General features: G+C 40.1%; 1 protein-coding gene across 1 annotated transcript in view; it reads right to left on the bottom strand.

The window, feature by feature from the left end:
• LOC134673183 (ecdysteroid-phosphate phosphatase) overlaps positions 1-13,735 on the bottom strand; it is a 34,715-nt gene extending 20,980 nt beyond the window's left edge. Inside the window, exons 1-6 of the mRNA XM_063531138.1 lie at positions 13,521-13,735; positions 13,211-13,451; positions 12,682-12,877; positions 11,634-11,723; positions 9,431-9,780; positions 8,988-9,126 (exon numbers count right to left, since the gene is read on the bottom strand). Coding sequence (XP_063387208.1) covers positions 8,988-9,126; positions 9,431-9,780; positions 11,634-11,723; positions 12,682-12,877; positions 13,211-13,451; positions 13,521-13,669 — 1,165 coding nt within the window. The 5' untranslated portion in view covers positions 13,670-13,735. The remainder of the gene's footprint in view (positions 1-8,987; positions 9,127-9,430; positions 9,781-11,633; positions 11,724-12,681; positions 12,878-13,210; positions 13,452-13,520) is intronic.
• Positions 13,736-20,208: the final 6,473 nt, after the last annotated feature.

The following is a 20,208-nucleotide window of genomic DNA, read 5'->3' as shown; positions in this document are numbered from 1 at the left end:
TAGATCGAGTTAGAACCTTTATCCGTGTGCATTGTTCCAGTGATACTATCGCTACTGAAGTATTTGCACTAACTATACACTCTTTAAACAATAATATATTCGGAAACTTCCTTTTAGAAGTATATACATCAATAGTTAGGTACATACCATCGCCCACACTCTTCGGTGGACCTTATGCCTTTTGTAATAAGGTTGTAAGTGTTGCTGTTTGTACACCGTATTTTTTTAAACTCGGTTATTTTTAAGAGTGCATTCCTAAGCTTAAGAGCCAACAGGAGTGGTCATTCCTCCATACAAACGTACTCCTCGTTTTCCTCCGTGGTTTTTGAAGCTAGAGCAATGATTTTTTCAACACAGATTAATATTGTCAGTATCTGTGTCGGACCGTTTTGCTTTTTGTGATATTTTTGTTTTTTAAGGTGCAAGAGCCCTTCAAAAATGGCCAAAATGGCCTAATTGACTATCCCGCAATGAGAGGCGTGGTATTCAAAACTGATATCAATTAGCCAAAAAAGCAAAACGGTCCGACACAGATAATTTCATAATCATTTAGATTTCCAAATTTGGTTACGATTGGTTAAGTTTTGGAGGAGGAAAAAGAGGACTACGAAAGCTCGATTTTTGTCATTTTTACGCAAGATTTTTCGCCTCAGCTGCAGTTGTCCCTATCGCACTAATTTTAGGGGCGGAGTCAAGTTTCTAAATACGTACACAGCCAGAAAAGTGATGGGCAATAGTCGACATTTAATGTCGATAATCTAGTGATGTCGATCTTCTCAAGCACAGAAACAAGCACCAAAAAAACAAACCATACAATATCTCCCACGCCGGCTGGTCACCGAGGGAGATTATGACCGAAACCCTCCAGAGAAAAACAATCATGACTACTCCACCAAACTCTACATCGTGACGTTCAACGTAAGGACGCTATCAACACATGAAAAATTAATGGAATTATGGGAAGCAGTGAAAAATATACACTTCGATGTTATGGGCATCTGCGAGGTCAGGCGACCTGGGTGCTCGATAGAAGAATACGAACAGTTTATACTCTGCACGATGGGTATTACCCCTGGGAAATACGGCGTCGGCTTTATCGTGAAAAAAAAGCATAAAAACAGTATAGATCGCTTTGTAGGGCTAAGTGAACGAATAGCTCTTATAACTCTGAATATTGGCAACTTACAAATCGATATTATTCAAGTCTACGCTCCAACCACATCGGCAGACGACAACGAAATATCAATGTTCTATGACTCAATCAAAAAGGCGCTTACACTTGCAGGGAAGCACATAATCATAATCGGCGATTTTAATGCAAAAATTGGCCAACCTAAACCTGATGAGTATTTAGTAACAAAACGCCATGGTTACGGAACAAGAAACGACAGAGGAGAGACATTAATTCAATTCGCATACGAAAACAAGTTATCCATACTCAACACGTTCTTTAAAAAAAGAAACTGCCGACGATGGACCTGGCGATCACCAGATGGCGACACCAGAAACGAAATTGATTACATCCTATCCAATCAACCAAAATGGTTTCAAAACATCGAAGTTATTAACACAATGTACCCATCGGACCACAGACCAGTACGAGGCACGATAAATCTTCAACACAACAGAAAAAGTAGAGCCAACTACAACAAATTACCAAAAAGTCTATTAAAAACCGAAAATGAAATCAAGGCATACACAGAAGCCATAGAATGTTTTAAGACAGACCTTCTGGACTACGACGCCAATACTACAGTACAAAGTTACCATGACAAGATTGCACACGCCATCATACGAAGTCTCGAAAAAGCGCAACAAGCTAGAAAAGATCATCCGGCAAACTCGACGATTACTGAAAACACAAAAAAACTAATGAAACGAAGACACGAGCTTCAAAACACTAAACCGAAATCATTATTAATGAAAAAAGAGCTGAGCGCACTTTATAAATTGATCAGCAAAAATATCAAAAACGATTACAAAAACCATAGACAAGAAGTATTCAAAAAACACCTCACCTTATCTGGAAGCTTAAAGAAAGCGTATAATGAACTAAGAACGCATAAAACTTGGATAGAAGGAATAAAAACATCAAATAAAATAACACACAAAAGAAACGACGTCTTAACTGTAGCAACAGACTTCTACAAGAGATTATATCAAGAAAAAAAGTCACCTGACAACTGTCTATTGGAACAAGAGGGAACATTAAATATCAGTAAAGTCAAAGCAATCGACGAAATCGAGGTGATACAGCAAATAAAGAAACTGAAATTAGAAAAAAGCCCAGGCCCAGACAAAATAAGCAATGAGGCATTAAAATACGCCGCTACATTTCTTGCCCACCCACTTGCACACCTCTTTAACCTAATACTTGACACAGCAGTAACACCAATTCAGTGGTCGGAATCCAATATTATTCTTTTATATAAAAAAGGCGACCCCAATGACATTGCAAACTACCGCCCTATTAGTTTACTGCCAAGTCTCTACAAACTTTTTTCATCGATTTTAGAAAAAAGAATAAGCAAAACTTTAGAAAAATGTCAACCAGTTGAACAGGCAGGCTTTAGAAGCGGATTCTCAACGATAGATCATGTGCACACAGTAGAGCTTCTAATTGAAAAATACCAGGAATTCCGGAGGCCGCTATATATTGCCTTCATAGATTATCAAAAAGCCTTTGATACCCTATCTCACTCGTCAATATGGGAGGCATTAAAAGAACAACAAGTAGAGCTCCAGTACATTGATATCTTAAAACAACTCTACAAACATACTACGAGTAGAGTCCAACTCGAAACAATCGGCCCACCAATACAAATTGAACGTGGCGTAAGGCAAGGCGATCCAATATCACCAAAGATATTCATTGCAGTGCTAGAGTCGATAATTAGCAAGCTGAATTGGTCTGGCCGTGGATTGCCTATAAACGGTAGCTACCTACATCACCTAAGATTCGCAGACGACATCGTCTTGCTTTCAGAACGCTTTTCAGACCTAAAACACATGATACTCACCCTGCAGGCTGCCAGTAGAGTGACAGGGCTAGAAATAAATTTCAGCAAATCAAAAATAATGACGAATAGTACACAACAACCAATGCATATTGAAGATACCGAAATGGAGTACGTTAATAACTATGTATACCTCGGAAAGCAAATCTCATTTGACATGAAAAATAGCGAACATGAAGTTGACAGGCGAATCAAGATCACGTGGAACAAATTCTGGAGCCAAAAAGAAATACTGAAGAGCACAATTCCTATTAAATTTAAAAAGAAAATCATGGACTCTTGTTTACTACCATCGCTCACGTACGCCGCGCAAACCTGGAAATTTACCAAAAATATTAAAAACAAAATAATTACATGCCAAAGAAGTATGGAAAGGAGTATGACAAATATTAGAAAAATCCAGAAAATCAAGCACAGTATTATCAGATCCAAAACTAACGTGATAGACGCGCTCAAATACGCAAAAAAACAAAAATGGAGATGGGCAGGACATGTCGCCAGGATGAAGTCCAATAGATGGGCAAAACAAGTAACGACATGGCCAGGACCACCAGGAAAGCGTAACAGCGGCAAACCATACACGCGATGGTCAGACGAGATAGTAAAAGTCGCAGGGACAAACTGGATACAAATAGCACAGGATAGATCCGACTGGCTTACTCTGGAGGAGGCCTTTACCTGAGAGGGGGTTCTTGCTTAATTCACCTAGTAAAAAAAAAACAAATAACAACATAAGTGACCAAACATTTAATAAAACTGACTATTAGAAAACATTTAATAAATTGTATTGTAAATTTAATTCACGTTTGACATTGTAATATGCAAGAAATAAAAGGCTTTTTTATTTTTTATTTTTATTTTTTATTTTATTATTTATTTAATCTAGTGATGTAAGAAGTTATCGATAAACCGTCTTGTGTGAAAATATCTAGATCCTCCTAAGACACAAGGGGTTTTGCGTTGAGAGGGAACACATTTTTGTAGTTACATAGGTACAATTTATTTTGAACTTTTTGATTCTAATATTTCAAATTAGAAATCAAAATCAAAAATATTTTATTGCATGGTTATGGGTGTACAAAATTTTTAGGTACAGTCACGCTCCGTAATTGTCGAGCAATTTAAGGTCCTAGCTAGGGAATGCAATCTCGCACCAAGATTGGCGATTCGAGATCTCGCACGAAAAATCCGAATCGAGATTGGGTGTTTCGAGATCTCGACAGTCAGGTTTTCGGGATCGAGATTAATATCTCGACGAGATCGAATTTGACAAAGTAACTAAAAATGTGTTGTTTTAATCAATAATCTCTAAGAATTCCATACATATAGACATCGTAAAATCGGGCGTATCGAGATATTCCTAGGAATATAATAAAACGCCGACATTTCATGATCTGCCTAGCGAACACCAGCCATTTTGTGCAAACCTCAAGGTGTGATATTCTGATATTCCTATAGTCTATAGGCAAATTAAACAAAAGTCGTCTCCTTCACGATTTTCGTCGACATCTCTTCTAAATACCTAAAACTGGTATGGACGTGTTCCTCGTGGTCTCCAGAATATGAATAGACCGGTTTTTATTTTATAGAGGGGGGGGGGACGTGTCGAAAAAAAGGAAAAAGTGGGCGGCCGACCAGCATTGATATTTGTTCACGTCTTTAGTCCTATGGGACCGATCGGTTCGTGTGAGATGTCGTTTGAAAGAGTATTAAACGTGCAATTATTGTTTTATAATAACCGTAGTCATAACTGTAGTCATTTACAAAATATTTAAAATATATGATTTTTTACCGTGCATGGATGGCATAAGTACTGACAAAACATGCGTCTAACTCAATAAATTATAACTTTACCGCAATCAATGTTATTATAAAATATACGAAAAATTTCATTAGCTTTCCAAAAACATAAATTTTATTGCTGTATGATATTATATAACAAAGTAATGATGAATTTTGTTCCGTCACGTAAATGGCGGGCGACCGACCTCAGCCGATCATTATTTCTCGGGTTCTATTTAACTGATCAATTGGTGATGCATACCATTAGAAAGAATATTAAACCTACTATAATTGGTTTCTAATAACCGTAGTCATAACTGTAGTAATTTACAAAATCATTGAAAATATATGATTTCTCGATCAATTATTTTACAATGCGCCCGCTATGAAGCTAGGAATATCAAAGAATGCATTGCTCTGATGGATCTGCCGTCTCTTTCATAAGGAAGATCGTGATATGCCTGGGTTAATATTAGATCAGGAAATGGTGGCGTTTCATGATACGCCTACGATTACGATTTTACGATATGCCGCCGACATACTACTTATTTAAGGTACCTCATGTTATATTTTGAAAATAACAACAACAAATTAAATTGACATTTAACATAAAATCAATTTTAATTTTTACTTTACTTCTATGAAATGCTATCGATGTTAAACCACTATTTACCTTTACTTAGAAACTGCGTAACAATAATAGAGCTAAAGCCGGACACATAAAAGCACTGCCTGAACAACATGAATCTAAGGTCATATATTACTTAAAACAAAGTATTTCACTTTCAGTCTTGTTCGAGATCTCGAAAATATTAATCGAGATCTCGTCCGAGATTGCATATATCGAGATTTCCTGTCAACTAGGTTAAATTTCGAAAATACGTGCGAGATCTAGCGAGATCTCGTAATTGCGAGATCTAGATTGCATTCCCTAGTCCTAGCTGAATTGGTTGTTTCATACACTTACTCTTACTCTATAGAATGTCCAATCCTGCCTTACAAAGACGTTAATATTTATATTTGTCATGTCTATACTTCGTTTCTGAGCATTATTGAAAAAAAAATACTTACTTGATACTAGTATTAACCACTAAGTACATAAATAGGGTAATTCGCCAGTAACAGGCCACTATTAGTAACTGGCCACGCCAAACCAAAAATGAATTCTATTCACCTATAAATAGAATTCATTTTAGTATAAGGTGGCCAGTTATTGAAACCTTATACCTACTAAAATGAATTCTGTATAGAGGTGAATAGAATTCATTTTTAGTTTAGGGCGGCCAGTTACTGGCGAATTACCCTATTCGATATCGAGTTCCGTAAACGTAAGCCGGGTAAGTAAAAAAGTTCAATCGCAATAGGGTAATTCGTCAGTGGCCACCCCAAACCAAAAATGAATTATATTCACCTATAAATAGAATTAATTTTAGTATAAGGTGGCCAGTTATTGAAGTTATTGAAACCTTATACTAAAATTAATTCTGTTTATAGGTGAATAGGATTCATTTTTAGTTTAGGGCGGCCAGTTATTAAAAGTGGCCAGTTACTGGCGAATTACCCTACTTAGTAGTAGCAGTAACAAAAAAAGCGGCCAAGTGCGAGTCGGACTCGCCCATGAAGGGTTCCGTAACAGCAAGTAACATAATAAAATTGGGGTTTACGGTTTATGACGTATTAAAAAAAACTACTTACCAAATCTTGTTCAAACCAATTTTCGGTGGAAGTTTGCATGGTAATGTACATCATCATATTTATTTTAGGTTTATCATTCTCTTATTTTAGAAGTTACAGGGGGGGGGGACACACATTTTACCACTTTGGAAGTGTCTCTCGCGCAAACTATTCAGTTTAGAAGAAAATGATATTAGAAACCTCAATATCATTTTTGAAGACCTATCCAAAGATACGCCACACGTATGGGTTTGAGGAAAAAAAAATTTTTGGGTTTCAGTTCTATGTATGGGGAACCCTAAAAATTTATTGTTTTTTTCTATTTTTGTATGAAAATCTTAATGCGGTTCACAGAATACATCTACTCACCAAGTTTCAACAGTATAGTGCTTATACTTTCGGAAAAAAGTGGCTGTGACATACGGACGGACAGACAGACAGACAGACATGACGAATCTATAAGGGTTCCGTTTTTTTGCCATTTGGCTACGGAACCCTAAAAAGTGACAATGCAAATTGCAATCAGTGAGGTGCGCGCCAGCGCGAGTACGGGCGCACCGCACGCGTCTGTGTGCGTGCATTACACACACAAATACAGTCTCTCACGCCGCGGTTATGCCCCGTCAGAGCGACGGGTATATTCAGCTTGAAATCTCAAAATTGACTTTTAGCTCAGCTCCCGTTTCGTCTTAAATTAGGTTTATTTTTTAAAGACACCGGTATTCTAATATAATCAATAATTTATTATTGTCTAATAGCCCTTTCGACCGTGTGCACTTGCCTTAGGGCCTGATTACATATTAATTTGTGTTTAGTACGAGTTCATACATTTGCTACCAAACGCAAACACAATCTTGGGCTAACGAGATGTCATCATAGTTAAATATAATGCCAGTGTTTCAGCAACGCTATATAAGCAGCATTTATATATTTTTAAAGCAAAAAAATTACAAAAAATAAATAGGTAGGTAGGTATGACATAACCTTAAATGTACTTCCATGCGCCGAAGTTAACGAAGTTTTATAAAAACACCGTGTATATATTAAACTGTGAAGATAAACCACTTTTATAAACAGTGTATATCTTATCACCGCAAATATAAATAATACCAAACAAATAACAACTCCAAGGCTTCTAACATAAGTCTCAAAATACAAAAAAACAACTTTGGTAACCATAGGCAACAAATTCTTTGTTGTGGCACCGGCCGGCGAATACAAGTTTGGACGCTATCCAAATAATTTACAACAAGGTCACGAAAAGAGATAACAACCAAAGTAAAACAACGGACAAAGTACAATCGCGCGAAAGCAAGCAGCTAAATAAAAGTAAAGTACAATTTGGAAATAGGTATATTTTAAAAAAACTAACCTTCCTTCAGTGCCAGTAACCGTACGCAATTCATGAATTTAGCCATAGTGACGTCACGATCAGATTATAAATAGTCCTACCAGCTTGTTTGTGAAGTAAACCGCGAATGTGTGAGTGCCGCTGACGGCACGGCGGCTTGGTGTTGCCATTTTATAAATCTAGCTGATTATAGGGGTAAAGTCATGATTTCAAATTTCTTTACAAGTTTACAATAAGTACTGTGTGGACGTCTGTGATATTTACGAATAAAATTAATTGTAAAATGTTTCACAGTACCTACCAAATTAATCACATCAACCGTCAGACATGTAATCTGAGTTAGACCGTCTATGGTTAGGGAACTTTTTACAATTTGTGGGTCACTGCCCCAAGGCCTCTATAGGTGGTAGTTAGAAACAGCGAAAGGCAGAACAATGGTCGCGGATTTTTTTACAGTATAGTGGGGCGCGTCACTTTTGTAGGCCGCATAATATCGATTGAAAGACTGAAGGACCCACTAAAGGTCCAAATGGGGTAAAGTGTAGTGGCCTAAATTTTCCAGGACAGCTTAAGATGCGTATTCCTTTATTTATAAGCTCTTTTACAGGTTGTTCACCAATTGTTAACTCGATAAGGCAAAGCAACATTTATAACAAGGACATTAATTAATAATCAGCTGTTTTAACAATATGAGCCGCCTGATGTTAAGCGGTCTCCATCGCCCATGGACATTACCAACATCAGAGCAGCCACTTAAGGGTTGCCGACCCTTGAGAACCCTAAATACCCGCTAAAAACGCGTTGTATTCCCCCAGCCACATACGTACGTACCCGTCAGCCACGAGGTGCCGGGCACCCAGCCGTCCGGCGAGCTGTCGAATGCCTTCTCCTCGATGTAGATGTAGTCCCCGATCACCAGTTCCAGCTCGTCGCTCGCTAGCGGCGAGTAGCCCTGCGTCACTGTGTGCCCCTGGTGGTACAAGGGAGTGCTACGTACCCGTCAGCCACGAGGTGCCGGGCACCCAGCCGTCCGGCGAGCTGTCGAACGCCTTCTCCTCGATGTAGATGTAGTCCCCGAGCACCAGTTCCAGCTCGTCGCTCGCCAGCGGCGAGTAGCCCTGCGTCACTGTGTGCCCCTGGTGGTACAAGGGAGTGCTACGTACCCGTCAGCCACGAGGTGCCGGGCACCCAGCCGTCCGGCGAGCTGTCGAACGCCTTCTCCTCGATGTAGATGTAGTCCCCGAGCACCAGTTCCAGCTCGTCGCTCGCCAGCGGCGAGTAGCCCTGCGTCACTGTGTGCACCTAATAAAAGAGACTAATATAAATACAACTTAAATATTTATTCTCACATCCTGAAAAAAAAAGGGATTGACAGCAGTATTGGTTTACTTTTTATTCAGGCTTATTGCCTGCATTTGGTCGAGTGCAAAACTGCAATGTATTATTGGCTGAAATTTGCCGGGTCGAAAAATTTTGAGACCCCGCCTCTATACTATCAATACTTCACCAGCGCCTTCAGTCCGTCGAAGGCCGCCACCTCGAAGTGGTACGCTGCAGGGACTTTACATGCGCCTCCAAGTTTATTCTGTCTAACATTGACACAGACCTGGTGGTTAGCGAACTTGGGATCCCTGGAGTATAGTCGCAGCTCCCAGCTGGACGTCTCCAGGGGCTGCAGCTCGTCCACTAGCGCCTTAAGGCCGTAGAACGCCGCCACCTCTAAGTGGTACGCTGCACGGACTTTACATACGTCTCCAAGTTTATTCTGTCTAACATTGACACATACCTGGTGGTTAGCGAACTTGGGATCCCTGGAGTATAGTCGCAGCTCCCAGCTGGACGTCTCCAGGGGCTGCAGCTCGTCCACCAGCGCCTTAAGGCCGTCGAACGCCGCCACCTCGAAGTGGTACGCCAGGGTGATGTGGAGGGACTTCACGTGCGCCTCCAAGTTAATGGCTACAGTTGAAAGTGATTCAGTGTAAATAAATATGGCAACAAATATACATTTTATGCTGTTTTTTCCTATTATTTAACCTTGTAAGACCCAACATATAATGATTCTCAATTTTTAATTTGAACTTTATTATTTAAGTAAATTGAAACGAATTTCGTTTGTTTTAAACAGCAATGGAACAAAAGAAATGCTACTTTATTTGGTTCATACAAGGTTCAAATTAGATTGCAACAAATATGTACATTCTAATGTACATGAATAGTCTCAGGAGGTTAAGATATAGTAATACGTGTTTTACTATTTCTGTACACCTCTTTAGAAAATCGAATTTTCTGAACATTTCTTTACAAAATATAAAAGTTGCAAAAATTTAATATAACTAACTATTCAAAGCAATGTCTAAAACCTGTAATGTTTTATGTAACTGGAACATCAGTAATATTTTGAGTTAAAAATTAATTATTAAACTAATCAAGGACTAAAAGCGATTAAAAATATAACAGTACACTACAGCAAAGTAATAAAAAATAACGAAAATAGAATAATGATAAAAATGCATGTTAATGCAATAAGCAGGATTGCATGCTTAATAATACATAATAAAATTTTTAAAAAATCTGCCAGCAGCATAATAATTTTATAACATCGTCAAAAATCACATCTTGACATAGTTAAGGCTGATTTAACTATTAAGGCTGATTTAACATGACAGATTATTGTCACCATATTCGTCGCGTTAACCCGGCATTTTGCCACGGCTCATGGGAGCCTAGGGTCCGCTTGACAACTAATCTCGAGAATAGGCGTAGGCACTAGTTTTTACGAAAGCGACTGATTATTGTAAAACCCCGTCTCCATATCGCGCGGCAAGCTATCGAACATTGGCTCGCGCGGCAGCCGCGCGCAATGGATACCGGACTGGCTCGCGAGCCAACTCGATCATTGGCTCGCTCGAGCGCGCCGCGCGACGAACCATTCATTGTCGATTTTTCGACGTGCGGCAAAGGAATTTTCGCGCGCAGTTGGGACGGGTGTGTATATATTTCAGTTGGCTCGCGCGGCAGCATACATGGATAATGAAAAGTGTCGTACTTTAATTAAATTATATGGCACTAAACAGTTTCTATGGAACAGTAAATGTAGTGATTATCACAACAAGCAATTTTTAGGGTTCCGTACCCAAAGGGTAAAACGGGACCCTATTACTAAGACTTCGCTGTCTGTCCGTACGTCCGTCTGTCACCAGGCTGTATCTCACGAACCGTGATAGCTAGACAGTTGAAATTTTCACAGATGATGTATTTCTGTTGCCGCTATAACAACAAATACTAAAAACAGAATAAAATAAAGATTTAAATGGGGCTCCCATACAACAAACGTGATTTTTGACCAAAGTTAAGCAACGTCGGGAGTGGTCAGTACTTGGATGGGTGACCGTTTTTTTTTTGCTTTTTTTGGTTTTTTTTTTGCATTATGGTACGGAACCCTTCGTGCGCGAGTCCGACTCGCACTTGCCCGGTTTTTTCTATTTGGCTTACTTTGTTCCGAATAAATAATTTTTGTGATATAATGTCTGCCTGCTGCGCGCGGCCGCCGCGCATAAGTTCAAGATGGTGCCGAAATTGGCTCGCGAGCCAAAATACAGGTTTGCCGCGGTCGAACATTGCTCGCGTGGCCGCCGCGCGATATTGAGACGGGCCTTAAAAGTTTCTAGCAATAATGAGAATGTGTGCTTTATTTACCTTTACAAGAACATGCAGCCTCTTCTACCACCTCTCTAGTTTACTGATAAATAAAAGGATGAAAGGTTAAATAAATAAAATACAAGCAGTCTAAGGTAGGGGTCTACTCTTACATTTAATTGGTTTTTCTTGGGGCATTGTGCACCAGGGGAAGCATGTCCCCAAGGCATCCAAGTGTTCATATGTATCCATGGATACACCCACTGTAGGTATGGAAACAATCTATGCTTAGTATTTTAATACATCATAAAGCTAAGCCACAAAAAGTCTGCAGCGATTTTGATAGCCCTCACAGTGCCAGTTATTTATATGTCATAATTTCATAGAAGTTTGATGTTTAAAATAATACTTGCACTGTGTGGGCTATCAAATCCGCTGCATACTTTTCTTGGTCTGACTCTATCGCTTTTAGTGTAAGAATCTAGCTGCAAAAGCAGTTGATAACAGTAGGAATAGTGTATTTAAATTTTTTATAGATTTAAGGTGCAGGAGGCCAATTCGACTGCAGGGAAATTTCAACTAATCGAAATATCTTCCTTGTTTTACATTATTAACTAGTCACACACAACACATCTTTTTCGTTATCTGGACATATATACTGCCCTCCTAACGATAAGTGCAATAACTAATTTTGAAATCTCAGTCGCTTGTGTGACATATTGTATGAAAACAAAGTATATTATTTAATGATAATTTAATATGAGTTATTGCACTTATTGTTAGGAGGGCAGTATAGCACTGTAGTTAATAATGTACAACATGGAAAATATTTCGATTAGTTAAAATGGTGCAGTCAAAATGTCTCCCTTGCACCTTATTTCTTTTTTTTCAATAACCAGTAAAAGGGTACTAGCACTAAGATTTGAAAGATATATGTAGATAAAAATAGCCAATAATATGACACTAAGGAGGCCTAGAGATTTAGCTACTATCCAACACCAAATTAATTCCTCTTACACCAAATAGTGCAGTCATTCACAATCTTTTCACAGCCACATCTCTTTTTTTCATAATACCTTTTGTATCAAAATATTTTTGTGATTAGCAGGGTGGAAGAAATATAGCATCAAATACTTATAACTGCTAGCATACTGATATAGAAATCCAAACCCTAAAGAGGAAGGATAAATAAAAATATTAATAAGTAAATTTTAAACTTACATAAGGTTGTAACTTGCTTAACGTACTGGACTGCTATCTTTTTCAAATACTCAGCATGTTCCTCGGACACGAAGAGTCCCATGAAGTTCTGTGAGATATAGGGGTCCAGCTTCAGGGGGCAGGCCGGGGGGTCCCCCACTGTCTCTATAACACTTTTCACCGCTTTAGCCAGTTGCAGGGACGTCTCATCAGGGGCCTGAATGAATAATTTTATTGCCATATCAAAATATAATCTAATTTAGCCTATTGAAAGAAATAGTGTTTTACAACTTTTTTACTGTAAAATAATTGCCAAACTATGAATTAAAAATAGGTAGTAAGCTGCAAATGTGCTAATAAATATAAAAATAGTTCCTACTTTTAATTTTTACCTATCTTTTGGCTAGTTTAGAACATTACGACACCCAAAACCCCGATGTATGATTATTACTTTCAAATTAAACATGAAAATACTAATACTGGGCATGTCCATTCAGGAATACTGTTTAGCAGCATAATCACTTTTTTAACATATACAAATTTTACCTACCTTAAAAAATGAGACTAGCGTAATATGAGGGGGGAAGTTATGAGCTCCATTCCAACCTCCCAACTTCTTAGACTTGGCCCAGAAGTCGTGCAGTTGCGTAAGCAGCGCGCCCGTCGGGTTCGCGTACAGAATGTACTCGCGCGGCTCATCCGCGTCGATGTACGTGTCGTTTACGTGCGTCAGCAACCAATCCGACGCCAACTGCACGCTGCGGTTCCCCGTAGCAGCCAAAGCCTTCAATCTACAACACACAAAACAACTTCAGCAACTCAAAATAACAAATAAAACCAAACATACTCGTCAAACTCACGCCCGGTGTCTCGGAAAACCCATCTGTAGAAGTATTTGCAGCGGTGAGGCATCCTGTTTAGAAGGCTTGCTGGATGGCGAAATTTTCCTTGGAGGAATGTTAGCCATAGTTCTTATCTGGTTTCGTAGACTACACCAAACACGCTTCATAAAAACAGCACAAGATGAAAACAACGAATACCGTACGCAAACAGCGTCGGTTGTTTAGAAAAATACTGTCAGATCAGTGTCAAATTGACACCTGTGTGTAAAAAAAATCATGGCTACGTTCGAAAACGAGTAGTTACTAGGTGTGGTCTAGGTCTTAAATTGGACCACAACTATTACTGAAATAGAAAAAAACAATACATAATATGAAAAAATTTAATGCAATTAAAATTGATAAATTATACTACCATTTTGTGATAATAGTCTGAGCCAGTATTATGTACTTTGGTCTGAGCCAAGTCTTGGCCAAGTCTGTGGTCATGGTGAGGTCAGTGTTAAAAAAACATTTATTGACTGACATATGACATTTACTTTGTGAAGCGCCCTCCAGACTATGCGCGTGAATCGCGGGCGAAGCCGCGAACGCGAGTGTGGAGTCTAGTTCGCTGATATGCGAAATCGACTCCAGACTCGCGTTCGCGGCTTCGCGCCGCGATTCGCGCACGAGTGTGGAGCGGGCTTGAGATTGTCACGTTTGTTGTATAGCACGAGTCCGGTTAATACACGACCAAATAATGTACAGCCCAATAATAGGCGTCCACTTTTTTGGATGCGTATTATTGGGTTGTACACTACTGCCCTGTTCAAAGAGTGGCTTCGTATTATTGGCACGGACCGAGCTTGTACACCCTGATAACGCTCAACCCAATAATACACGACCCAATAATACGAATCCATTTAGTGGACGCCGAATATTGGTCGCATATTAAGTAGCTAACACACTATCGCACCGCACCAAGGTCATTGTGGGACGCACCCATAAGTAAAAGGGAGAAAGCGATATCTCTTTCTCCCTCTTACTTATGGGTGCATCCCACAATGACCTTGGTGCGGTGCGGTAGTGTGTTACGGCTCTTATTGGCCCGTACCGATAATGTTCGACCCGGGATTGCTCAACCCAAGAATGTACAGCCCAATAATTGGCGTCCACTTTTCGCTCCACACCACAGACTATAAATATTTGACACATAGAGTGATATTCTAGGGATGGGGCGACGATTTTTAAGTTTACGATTCAGTAATGTTGCCATGCGCAAAAAATAAGCAGATAATGGTAAGGTTAAGTAGCTAACATATTATCGCACCGCACCGCGATCTTGGTGCGTCGCGCCCATAAGTAAGAGCGAGAAAGAGATATATTTTTCTTCAGCCCGCTCCAGACTATGCGCGTGAATCGCGGGCGAAGCCGCGAACGCGAGTGTGGAGTCGATTTCGCTGTCTGCGAACATCGACGCCACACTTGCGTTCGCGGCTTCGCGCCGCAATTCGCGCACGAGTGTGGAGGGGGCTTTCCAGACGGAAACAATTGTTCGATCCATGAAATGTATACTTGGTCAAGCAGATCTGGTCAGTAGAAAAAGGCGGCAAATTTGAAAAATTTAGGCGCGTAGGGATCTCTTCCCATAGAAAATTTGAATTTCGCGCCTTTTTTTATTGATAAGATTTGCAAAACCAGCTATAATTAGAATAGAATGACAGAGAAAGGTGCCTGCAATTTGCACGCACCGCGACCCTTCGCAGCGGTAAGTGAGGGCGAGAAAAAGATATCTGTTTCTCGCTCTCGTTCATGAGTGCGACGCACCAGGGTCGCGGTGCGGTGCGATAGTGTGTTAGCTACTTTAAATGAGTATAGTTTTCCTGGTTCTTAGGCCCCGTTCGCACGACAGCTTTTTCAACGCGCGTTAAAAAAAGCGTTTGAATGACACAAATGGATAACCATTTATGTATTCACACGACAACGGTGACGCTTTTATTCAGTGTTGTTGGATTTTAGACTTTAAGCTTTGGTCGTTAAGTCGAATTTAGAGTGCGACCAGATTCAAGCGCTTTTTTAACGCGCGTTGAAAAAGCTGTCGTGCGAATGGGGGCTTACTGACTGTCAAATTGGTTTGACCAGAAGCGCCCTCCAGACTATGCGCGTGAATCGCGGGCGAAGCCGCGAACGCGAGTGTGGAGTCTAGTTCGCTGATATGCGAAATAGACTCCAGACTCGCGTTCGCGGCTTCGCGCCGCGATTCGCGCACGAGTGTGGAGCGGGCTAGAGATACATATGTTTGACGAACTATAATTAAGTCTTCGTCACACAGGCGCGTTTTACGGGTGGCGCGCGAGCGGGGCGTGAGCGTTTTATATGTAAAGTAGCTATAGGTGGTCAAGCAAATCTTGTCAGTAAAAAAAGGCGTGAAATTAAAATTTTCTATGGGACGATATCCCTTCGCGCCTACATTTTTCCAATTTGCCGCCTTTTTCTACTAACAAAGAAAAGAGATATACGTTTCTCGCTCTCACTTATGGGTGCGACACTCCAAGGTCACGGTGCGGTGCGATAGTCTGTTAAGCCTCCCATTCACATTCTACCTTGTAGTTCGCCTCGTAATCCGCCTCGTTGGGTAGGATCGTGTATGGGGGTTGCGGACTACGAGCCGTCCTACAAACTCAAGTAGGATGCCATAGTACTGGTGATGGACGGCAAAACAGAGGGCCTACCGCGAACCACGTTCGACGTGTTGCCCCTCCGTCGCGCGTGTAAATTCGTACGTAAGTGTGACAGGGCAGGGGTGCTGCCTAGCACGTCCAACGTGGTTCGCGGTAGGCCCTTAGTACCGTGTGTAAGCTATTTCTTGCTCCGTAGTCCTGTGAGGCGGACTACAAAGTAGGATGGTGTGTGAGCTATATCTTACACCGTAGTCCTGCGAGGCGGACGACAAGGTAGGAGTGTGAATGAGGGGCTTTAGTTACGCGGCGCGCCCCGCTCACGCGCCGCCCGGAAAACGCGCCTGTGTGACGAAGCCTTTACAGAGAATTCTTATTAATAGTTTTTAACAGAAGTAGACCGTTGGATCTGACCTAAGTTTCTGAGTTACACACTCTCTTTTTGTATTATTTAACGAAGACTTCCTTATTCCTTCGGGACTGATCGAATCGGTCGATTTGATCAGTAATGAAATTGGCGTCAATCTCCAATTTTAGATTTATGGTGATATTAGAGCCCTCTTAATTGAATAAACGGGTATGTCCTTAAACCACGTCCAAGACCACCGGTGGACAGGCAGCAGCGTCCCTCAAATTCGGTGTACTCGTCTGCGATCGCCAACCCGCCTGCCAAGCGTGGCGATTATGGCATTCACCCCCCAAAAAAGGGGGAGGCTTATGTTCAGCAGTGGACGTCTTATGGCTGAGATGACGATGATGATGATGAAATTGAATAAATGCCCCAGAACGAAAATACTAACCTCACAAATTGGTATTCTTGCGTCCGCACCTCATTTTATCGGTAATATCGGTCATTATCGGTCATTATCGGTGGTTGAATTCGGTGAGCCAAATTGGTATTTGCGTCCGCACCTCCTGATTCGATCGGGCAATTGAATCAGATTGGCGAAAAATTGACTAATCTGGATATGCCTTTAATTGACAAGAGTTTAAAGGATATCATACAAATACGACGGAATTAAAATAAAAGGTAACTTGCTTATACTGTTGTGTATTGCTATTGAATATAGTTCGTTTTTTTAGCATTAGAAAGAACTCCACAGAAGCAAGCGTGCAGTCTTTATCGGGCTCTTTAATTGTTAATAATTATTGAATTATCTAATGTAGCATGGTCAATACATATAATTTACTTCAAATTATTACCGCTGAAAGTGCCGGATTTGGAACCAGAAGCTTACTTCTGCGAAGTTCTTTCTAATGCTAAAAAAAACGGACTATAGCTTGGATTGCTCATGATAAAATTAATCTTGATTGAATTTCTTTCAGATCAAAAATCAAGCCTCAACATCGCAATCCCTCAACTCAAAAAAAAGATTCCGATTGTTGACGCCAGAGATATAATTATTTCCAAAAAGCGTGCACAAATAACAGATGCACGTGAAATATTAGCTGAACTAGCTCACAGATTAATAATATGTGTCTACAGATTAGTATAGCCGCCCGTCATACTTTTTTTTTCTATTTATTTTTAGAGCTTGTCACTGAGGTGAACATGTCGCTCCATAAAAAACTACAAATTTATACATTCTTACAACTAACTTATTCTATATACTAAAGCCTTTCGTACAAGCTGCAATAGCATCCGACGAAGGAGCAGCCAGGACACTATTGCAGCCCCCAACATAGCATTATGGCTTACGCCCGTCATACTGGGTCATACTGAACAACTTTTTCTATCGGACCAACCCCGAAATCCCAAAAAAAATATTGGCCTTCCCATAGAAAACGTCGACATCCACTCGATCAAAATGTATGAAACGGCCAAAAAAGCTTAAGTGATTACGAAGTTGGTCCCATTATAAATGTCATAACTGAAAAATTTGAATTTGATTAGCCTAGTAGCCAATCAGGTAGCGGTGATTGCTAAAGGGGCTTATACATAGAACACGGACCTAATGTAAAGCGCCCTCCAGACTATGCGCGTGAATCGCGGGCGAAGCCGCGAACGCGAGTGTGGAGTCTAGTTCGCTGATATGCGAAATCGACTCCAGACTCGGCTTCGCGCCGCGATTCGCGCACGAGTGTGGAGCGGGCTTAACGATGCATTTTTACAAATCGGTCGTTACAGCCGGTCGCAACGACGGACTCTAAGCCCCCATTCGCACGAGAGCTTTTTCAACGCGCGTTAAAAAGCGCTTGAATCTGTCCGCACTCTAAATTCGATTTAATGACCAAGGCTTAGGTAAGTCGAAAATCTAACAACGCGTGATTTAGCGCCACCGCTGTCGTGTGAATAAATACGCATGTATCTATTGGTGTCATTCAAACGCTTTTTTAACGCGCGTTGTAAAAGCGCCCGTGGGAATGGGGGCTAAAGGCGTATCCTGACCAGATCCTGACTAGTAAATTTTTCGCCAATCTGATTAAATTGCCCAATCGAATCAGGAGGTGCGGATGCAAACACCAACTTGGTTCGCCGAATTCAACCGCCGATATTGACCGATATTACCGATAAAATGAGGTGCGGACTGCGGACGGTTGAATACCAATTTGTGAGGACTGACGCCACACTGTGGGCTGAAATTAGGCTGGCATTGACATAGAAACCGAAGTTATTTTTATGTTTTCTTGATTGAAATCGGTTTTGCTAGGCATTGTTATAGTAACCTATGAATTTTAGACGATTAGGTATGAAAGTTGTGGAATGAGAGTTACGAATTAAAAAAAAAATCGGGGTGCACTCCTGGGGGCCGATTTTTTAAATTCGACTACTCGATTTCGTGTATTAAATTTCGTTCAATAATATCTCTACTACTAGGCATTTAAATTCTACTAATAGAATTGAAAACGAGTGGTCAATACCACTCGATTCCCAATTTCTATCGCTAGTATTTCAAAAATTAGCATTTCGCCGTTTTCCACCGATTTCCGAACGATCGAACGATCGAATTTCAAAAATCGGCCCCCTGGAGTGCCGACAGAAGTGAAAACTCAATGACTAGTCCAAAATGTCTGCAGCACTACCTATGTATAATTGACCCATCCTCCTTACTATTGAAAAACTTTAGTTCCGAAATTGCTGGCTAGTGAGCTTAAATTTGTAGCGTTAATTGTTTAAAATTCGAATAGAAATTGTAAAGTTACCTTGCAGACCTCGCATCTAAAAATATTTGGTCATGTCATGATATTCTGAGTTTTCACTTTTATTAGCGATTTTATCAAGATGCAGCTTTATTGAATTATATTTGAATAAAGTTAGAATGTAACTGAGATTCTCGTATTTCAGCCCGTACAAGATTAGAACATTGAGCTTTATTGCTTAAATAATATAAAAGTTCCAGTTTTAAATAATTCACCTGATTATGATACGTTATGACCTGGTTATGACTAAAGTTCTTTGGTGAATAACCATGGACATATATATCTATGTGAATAACATTGTGCGTGACACATGACGTCAGCCGTCGTCGTCGTCGTTACGCGTTATGTGTTACGCTGTATCGAGTTTATCATTTTTTCCCCACCTCAAAAAGTGCTCAGCGCCGCTAAAGAAGTTTTCACTTCAAAAAAATGTATGGAGCAGGAACAAAAAATCATTATTACTTAGTCAAGAAACAAAACAAACCGTAATATCTTCGCAGGTGGTTATACTACGAATTATTTGTGATTTTTTGGCATACTACATATTATTATATCCGTCACGGGTGCGGCTTTTTTTAAAATCATTAATTGTTTCTATGGGAAAAGCACAAAAACCAAAGTCAACATAATATATATTAAGATTTTTTTTGACTGAAATGGGTCTTGCCCAGTATGTTTATGCTAAGTTGTAAGTTTCAGACGATTTGAGTCGAAAATACTAGTTATGATTTTTTTTCAAACAAAATGTAGGGTCATTGTGCTAGTTTTCGTCCGGTGTCAGTTTCCGTCCACTTGACGAAATTTGAGTATAATACTTCATTGCTGCACAAATTTGGACTTATTGCACCCTTAATATCTAAACAATTTAACTATCCACATAAAAATTATATTTCGCAAGTAGCAAATTA

The sequence above is a fragment of the Cydia fagiglandana genome, chromosome 18 (genome assembly GCF_963556715.1).
Source record: "Cydia fagiglandana chromosome 18, ilCydFagi1.1, whole genome shotgun sequence".
Classification (NCBI taxonomy): Eukaryota; Metazoa; Arthropoda; class Insecta; order Lepidoptera; family Tortricidae; genus Cydia; species Cydia fagiglandana.
Note: the sequence above shows the minus strand (reverse complement) of the source record. Positions and strands in the feature narration are given on the sequence as shown.